At 42.4% G+C, this 8549-nt stretch overlaps 1 protein-coding gene across 1 annotated transcript in view; it reads left to right on the top strand.

Annotated features, from left to right (window-relative positions):
• Nucleotides 1-7635: 7635 nt before the first annotated feature.
• LOC135198625 (protein BCCIP homolog) overlaps nt 7636-8549 on the top strand; it is a 111357-nt gene continuing 110443 nt past the window's right edge. Inside the window, exon 1 of the mRNA XM_064226382.1 lies at nt 7636-7790. Coding sequence (XP_064082452.1) covers nt 7686-7790 — 105 coding nt within the window. The 5' untranslated portion in view covers nt 7636-7685. The remainder of the gene's footprint in view (nt 7791-8549) is intronic.

Raw genomic sequence — 8549 nt, 5'->3', positions numbered from 1 at the left:
AAGCACGCTCCTAACGCCTACCGACATTCACTCTTCCTGTGTCCTGGCTTACCACATCTATAACACCGCTGCTCTCGCTCACAACTAACTGACCCAACTCCTCCAACACCCCCACTCCCATCTTTTTTAGGGCTAATTACACTCACGATACTTGCCCTAACGCTCCTATCTACCACTCGCTCTGCCATTCGCTTCGGCCCTTCCAAAACTGCTTCCCTATAGCTTTTAAATTCTGGTACAACCTCAGCTACTTCAGTCCTAACACTAACACTTCTACTCTCTTTCATACACCTATCTAACTTGTAATCCTCTACTATTTCTGAAATGTCATTCCATGTTGACCTTTCATTCGTCCATCGCATTTTCTCCTTACGTTTCAGATTTACAAACTCATATACACTCTCTGGTACAGTCGCCAACAACGTTCGCACTAACTCCTTACACTCATTTATCCCTTCGTCCCCAAACTTTATGCTGACTGATGTTTCTAACCTTCAGACATACATCGACAACGACTCGCCAACATTCATTCTTGCCGCTTCAAAACCTTGCTTTCTCCTATATCTAACACTACTCTTTATCCTCGTTGCCTGTTCTACAATCCTAGCTTTTACACTCTCATACGGCACATACCCTACACTCATAATTACCCTATACATATTCAACAAAAATCCCGTCAAAAAGCTACCTAACTCTCTTGCCCAGACTCTCTTGTTATCCCCATACTTTGCCTCACAATACCTCTCATATTCCTTAAAAAAGTCCCCTATGTCCCTTCTACCATATTCCTCATATTGTGCACATCGGGGTACCTCTCTCATATACACAGCCTTTCGTACTTCCCGCTCACTCTCACACTCACTTTCGCTACTTCCATTCTGACCCCTCTTTCCCTCTTCCGAATACAGCGAATCCACTTCCATACTCACGTCCATACCCCTAACTACGCTCTTCTTACCCTTCTTCTTTCTACCTACCTGTTTCCACTCACCGCTATCCAAATCACTCTCATATCTTTCCCCAATGTAATCTGACCTAGTCTCATCCTGTCCATCACCCTTACTAACTTTCTTCCCCTTAGTCTTCTTCTTTTCCTCAGCCACTTTCTTATTCTTGTCCTCAGGTTTATCCTTATCCTGTGACTTCCCCTTCTTTCCCTTACCTATCACAACCAAATCACCTTCGTCACTAGTACTCTCATCCAATCGCTCTTTTGCTTCCTTTACCACTCCTGGCCCATCACAAGACCCAGTGAGCCTACCTCCTACAGCTCCCTCTCCCATGAATCCCTTCATCATTTCCTGCATCATTTCTTGCACTGCATTCATCATTACCCGCAATTTTTCATCCATTTTCTCAACCATTCTCTCTTCCGCTCCTTTCACCTCTTCTTTCATTTCCACTTTCGCACTCCTTAGCATTCATCTCATTTCCTCTAACTCCCTCTTCAGCTCCTCACACTCTACCCTCAACCTCTCATTCTCCACTTCCAACCTTCCCTTGCCAATCTCAGCTCCTCCTTCAGCCTCTCTATCTCCTTCAACCCTTCCATCCTCACTTTCTCCACCAATCACACAACTCACTACCCCAATTGCACTGCAGCTGCCGCACCAACAGTCCCTGTTCGGGCGCCAAAATAATGTGGCAGGATCACAAGCTAGAAAAAACAAGTTGCAAAACCCTCCCCACATTAACCTAATCACTCCTGCTACCCAACCCTCCCCAGTCACACTTTCTTCTTTACACAACAAATACATGCAGGACAATTGACCTATAGCTACAAAAAACAAAACAAAAACAAAAACAACACAAAACACATGTACTTACCAACTCTCCAGATACTCCGGGCTATCCTGTGCTGTCCACTGGTCGAGGTCACAAGAGATACCAACAACAACAACCAAGGACCACAACCCAATAACAACAACACAACAACCAAGGACAACAACAACACAACAATAATCAAGGAACACAACCACAACTCGACACAACAAAAAAAAGGAACAATCACAACTCAACAACACAACAACAAAAATGGAACAATCACAACCCAAGACCACTGCACAAACAACACGACCAACACAAAAAAAAAAAAACAACAGCACAAAAGGCAACATACACACCCACTAACAACACCAAAGAATAACAACGAAGACAACAGCACAAGCACAACAACTCTAAAGCAAAAAAAAACATTAACTCAACAACAAGCAAACAACAAATCAATAACACACAAAACTCAACTAACTCCCAATGCCTTCAAAGAACTCTACCGACACTACTGAACATCACCAGTTCTGACTAAAGACTGATTAAAAAAAACTCCAAAAACACAGAACTCTAACAATCAGCAGCACCAGCAGACAGCCCAGAACCTACCAACAACCAATTCAGTCATTAACTATCCATACAGCAATTACACCCCTCTCTCTCTCTCTCTTTCAAACACAGACGTTGTCAAATGGAACTCCATAACTCCTCCATAACAACATAATAAATCAGTTAGTACTCGTCTCATTGCAACCTCATACTGCTCATATAATTTTTGATGTCCTGGTTCATATTTTAAATAATTTTATTATTAACCTATTCTCTGTATCTAGGTATCTAGGATTCTTATTTTTATGAATTGGAATATTTCATCTATCCCATAGAGGATGATTTTCTTAGCTTCATTACATTTGGGGTTATTATTTTAGTGCTTGGCCCTTCCCTTACCACAAAAATGTCATCCGACCAACCTCCAACCGTTGCGCAAGTGACCCTGGCACCTACCGGTGCCTGTGCCCCACACACAAGTTCCGTACTCGCGAACAATTGTCTGTATTTTACCCAATACCAATCGAACCGTTCCAACGTCGAGTCCGCTATTCAATCTGTCAGTGATGCCTTCTCCGATGAGGAAATCAACGTTGCATATACGAAATGCAAAGATCTGATACCAGAGAGCATTCTCAAGGAGCGATCCGCGAAGAACTTGTCCTCACACAAAAAAATATCATATATCACTAAGTGGCTAAGGACCTACTCGGTGGAAATCTACGCCGATGACCCTTACAATCTGCCTCCAAAGGGGCCCGCTGACCTAAGCCTACCTGCGGTGTACCACACGGCAGAAAATGCCTTCCAAACAGCAAAATCCCTCTCAGAAATAATGGGAAAAAACTCAGAAAAAATCGAGGAGACAAATGATAAATTATCAAGAATCTGGGACGTGATCAAAGGACTGCAGGATTCCCTAGACTGTCTTAAAACGGTGGAAACAAATGATCTCACACGGATCTGGGATGCAATCAAAGGAGTGCAGGGATCGATTGACAATCGCACAGATAGCCACCAAACTCCTATGAATGCGGCATCCAGTTTTTCCTCGCCTCCCAGCAACACGGAAGTGCCCCCTTCACCTATAGGCCGTTCTGAGGAGACAGTTGGTCCCCAACCTCCCCTCCCTCCCCAGTGCCTCCGGTGGAAGATAGACCTCCGGTGATGATTACCAGCCCTTGTGATCCTCCCCACCCTATCTCTCCCCGCCAACCCCCCATCGTAGATGCAGATGAGAGTGATCTTGAGGGGTCTAGCGGCTGGCAGATACAAACAAGTAGAAAGAAGAGAAGATCCTCTCGTTTGGCCGCTGGACCGGAGCCCAACATTCGAGTTTCACCTCGCCCAACACCTGAGAAGAGATGTCACGTAGCAATTCACAATCTGCGCTCATCGGTGACGCTAGACGCCATAGTGGAGAGAGTCAAGTTTCTCACTGGCTCTGACCCACTTATCTCTCACGAACTCCCATGTAGAAATAAACATAAAGTGGCTTACAGGATTACCTGCCTATTTCAACACCTCGACGTTCTTAAAGGCAAGAATTTTGGTCCTAATATATTAGTTTCAAGATATAACCTAATCCGGGACCAACCACCCCCAGGGGAACTTACTGTCACTCCAACCAGGGTCATTTCCACCGCAAGTGCCAGCCAACCGCCCACGGCGAGTGACTGCCCACTCCCCCTGGATAACCCCCCATCCACCCAAATGATCAGCGCATTCATCTCCCATCTTCGTGAGTAGCCATGGATACATTAAACATAATCTCTTGGAATATTTTTGGCCTCAAGCAGAACATTCCTCACCTAAACATGCTCTGCAAAAATTTCAACGCAATGCTCCTCTGGCCTCATGACCTTGCCATCTGCGATTCAATTCATGAAGACTTCAGAACCTTCTCGACTTCATCGATGCAAGTTACAGATCAAATCATAGCCGGTCGTCCGAAAGGGGGACTTTCTTTCCTGTTGCACAAATCGTTAGACAATATGATAAAGGTGATGACCTACAGGAGTGACAGATTGCTTGGGCTTCAAGTGACAGTAGGGAGCTCTAAAATCCTAATAATTAATGTTTATATGCCATGGGAAAATAACAATAATTTTGATCATTACTGCATGATCCTAGGGGAGTTACACAGTATTATTCAAGATTCTCCTGCTGATCATATTTGTATAATAGGGGACCTTAATTCTCACCCCACAAAACAATTTTATAATGAACTTACTCGCTTCTGTCAAAATCATGCTCTCCAAATTAGCGATGTAATGCTCCTCCCTCCCTCCTCCTACTCATATGTACATAATAGAGCGGACGCAATTACAACCTCCTGGCTGGACCACTGCATCACATCTCCACAACTTCATGATTCTGTTATGACCTGCAATATTCGCTACGATCTTGCAACGGGCTACGATCACATCCCATTACAGGTGTCATTCAGTACCCCATCCCTCCCTACCGTGAACCCACTAACTGACCGCCCACCAGCGGTTAACTGGGAGTTTAAAAACCAACAGAAAACCAGATACTTTAGGGCGACCACGGAAACCAGGTTGCGATCAATAATTCAACCGGCTGACGCCTTACTGTGTACCAACACAAAATGTAGAAATGACCACCACAAGAGGGATCTGAATGAATTCTATTCGAACATAATCTCCGCTATGCTTGCTTCGGGCAGGACTGCCTTTAGATTTCGTCAAGGTAATTCTCGTAATATACCTGGTTGGAATGACTTGGTTAAGGATCTGTATACATACTCACGAGAAATGTTTTTACTGTGGAGGCAAAATGGCTGCCGAGGGAAGGACACACTGCATCACTAATGAGGCAGGCGAGAGCGCAATTCAAACTTGCTCTTAAGCACTGCAGGTTAAATGAAAAAAAACTAAGAGCCGATGCAATGTCTAGAAACGTAGAATCTGGTGATTACCCTCGTCTTTGGAAAGATATCCAGTCCTTAAATCCCAAAACTAAAAAAGCTATCACAGAGAGTAGGGGAAGCAGTCGGAGACGAGGCTTATCAAAGGATGTGGGGTGATCACTTCAACAATATTCCTGAATTGCATAAATGATCAGGATTCCCGAAGCGAGGTAGATAACCTCCTTAATGACAACATTCAACTTCATTTTGCAGACCGTATTACGCCAGGTAACATCAGCGATGCCATAAACAGCATACCTAATAATAAATCGCCCGGCTGTGATGGTCTTCCCGCAGAGGCTTTCAAATTCTGCCATCCGATAATTTACATTTTGCTAGCTGCCTTATTCAATGCGTGCATAATTCACCAGTTTCTTCCAGACTCCCTACTCTTAGTTCACTTGATACCATTAATCAAAAACAAGCTAAAGGATGCAGCTGACCCTGGCAACTACCGGCCAATTGCAATCACAACGATCGCATCGAAGATACTTGAGTCGGTTCTTCTTGTGAGACTTCTCCCCTTTCTACACACCACTGACAACCAGTTCGGGTTTAAAGCAAACCACTCAACCGACACCTGCATCTACATACTGAAAGAATTGCTGAACTACTACCTATCATCAGCATCTCCTGTTTTCCTGTGTTTCGTAGATGTGAGAAAAGCATTTGACAGAGTAAACTACCTGAAGCTATTCCTGAAGCTGCATAAAAGGGGCACACCCCTATATCTAATTGGCATTTTACATTGCTGGTTCTCCACACAGCAATTCTGTGTCAAATGGGGCAACGTATTATCGTACACCTTCGGCTCCCTAAACGGGCTTCGGCAAGGGAGCATTCTCTCTCCATACCTGTTTAATACGTACACAGATGCCTTGAATGTCAAACTGAACTCACTCCCAATCGGATGCACTGTCAATGAAACAACTATAAACAACCTCTGTTACGCCGACGATATGGTTCTGATTTCCCCGTCAGTGCATGGCCTCCAACGCTCCACGATCATCGACACTTGCCGCCAATATGCAGAGGAATTTGATATAATCTACAACGAAACCAATACCCAGTGCATGTCGCTGCTCCCGAGATCGCTTAAGCATATTGCAGAACCGCAAATTTTCCTCGGAAACCATCGGCTGGAATTTGTGCGCGAATTTCCGTATTTGGGTCACATTATTACCGACGACCTAAAAGATACGGCAGACATTGAACAGAGGCGTCGTAAACTATGTGCAACTGGCAACATGATTGCAAGGAGGTTTGCCTTCTGTCACCGAGACGTGAAACTGCTGCTCTTCCGCTCGTACTGCTACAGTATCTATGGGTGTTCCCTTTGGACGAACTATACCCGAGAGACCATGAGACGTATCACTGTTGTGCGCAATGACATTCTGAGACGCCTCACAAACACTCCACGCTACCACTCCGCCACACAGATGTTCTTAGAAAACCACCTGGACAATTTAAAAATCATTGTAAGGCGAACAATGTCCAGCCTGGTAACCCGAGTGAGAAACAGCGGCAACTCGCTCATACAAAGCATCCTAAGGAGTGAAGCAAGAAGAAGATCTAAATTGTGGGAAAGATGGGAAAATGAGGCCTTTGTCCCCTAAAGGACTTAATCTCTGTAGTAGCAAGATGTCATCTGCAGATTTTGTCATTATTATATTTATTGCTGATATTTTATTTTTTCATTATTTCTGTGATTACTATCAAGTTGAAGTTTTTTTTTTATATACATTCAATTTATGTATTTTAGCCCTCTGGACCAGACTACTGTAACCACCAACCACCTAAGGTCTCAAGTGAAATTTAAGCTATATAATTTGTGCACTAACTGTTATAACTCTCAATGCATTTTTTTCCTCACCAATATGATTACTATTACCAGTATTTATGATTACTATCTTTTATGCTAACAACTCAGCTATTTTGTGGATAAGTGCCGATTACTAATTTTTCCTATCATATTGACTCATATATCTAGATTGTGTATGTTACTGTGTATTTTGTATGTTCATTGTATACTGCCCTGAACCGAAATAAAGGATATTAATTATTATTATTATTATTATTATTATTATTATTATTATTATTATTATTATTATTATTATTATTATTATTATTTTTTGTGGCGTGTTATCTCCTCGTGTTGTTGAGTCAATTTACATCACGTCTACTTGCAGCAGCCATATCAAGAGGACAAAGAAAAATTAATTATTGATATACTAAATTTACAGATCTGTCGAAAGAAGAAATTGAAGATAGGAAGGGATTTATAAAAAAAATATCTTATTTACTAAAAAAAATAAAAAACTTTTTTAAGAATGAAGCTCAGGAAAAATAGGACTAGCAAGGGAGCCGTTTAAAAATGAAATCCCGTCTACTACTATTACAACAACTGTAATTCTTTCTTGCCGTCACGACAACCATGTCGCACCCACTGAAGAAGCCCCGTGCTGTTTTTCCAATCGAAGATTACGTGGAGGATGACAGTGAAGATGAAGAAATGCAAGATGAATGCATTGGGCAGACGGTAATATGTCAATTTGTGTTTAGACTAGGCCGAGATGAGGGTTTCATGTTGCGCTCTCTCTAATTTTCTGTTGCTTGGTCACGATGCTCAAGTGTAGGCTAGTAGCAACTCACAAGTCTCTGTAATCTACTATCTTTTCCATACATCTGCTTCGGTAATTTTATTTTTATTTAAGATTTTAACTGTCGAAATGCATTGTTGGGTCCCTCGTATGCGTTTGTTTTCTTTCCTATTTTCAGTTTATTCCTTAGGTCAGTAAACAAGTAGGGTAGGTAAACGGTCGAGCGGTGACATGTTGACTCGCAGAAAATCCACATTTTCACTCGATATTTAATTGGTGCAACAACAATACAATTCAATCTAGGTAATTCAATAGGAAATGAACGCATAGGGCTTATAAAAAAAGTTGTTAGGGTAAACAATCACGGACGATCCACCATCATCACGCTGGCCGGGTCTTATTCACTCGATATTTAATTGGTGAAACAAGAAAACAATTACAACTCTAAGCATACCATTCAAAAGATTGATGTTTCGTCAACATAATGTGATATATGAAAGCCCCATACGAACTAAAGTAAGCATGTGACGCTCTTCGTAAAATATGTTTTCAAGGCAGTTTTGAAATCCAATATGGCGGCTATCATCAGGCTGGCCAGTCTAATCACAGACAATCCACCATCTTTCCCAGCCTTCCCAGCACTCACTTGAACAATGTTAGTGTATATATATGTTACGTTTATTGATCTTACTCAAGAT

The sequence above is a fragment of the Macrobrachium nipponense genome, chromosome 22 (assembly GCF_015104395.2).
Source record: "Macrobrachium nipponense isolate FS-2020 chromosome 22, ASM1510439v2, whole genome shotgun sequence".
NCBI lineage: Eukaryota > Metazoa > Arthropoda > Malacostraca > Decapoda > Palaemonidae > Macrobrachium > Macrobrachium nipponense.
The sequence above is the reverse complement of the archived record's forward strand: the minus strand, read 5'-3'. Positions and strand labels throughout refer to the sequence as shown.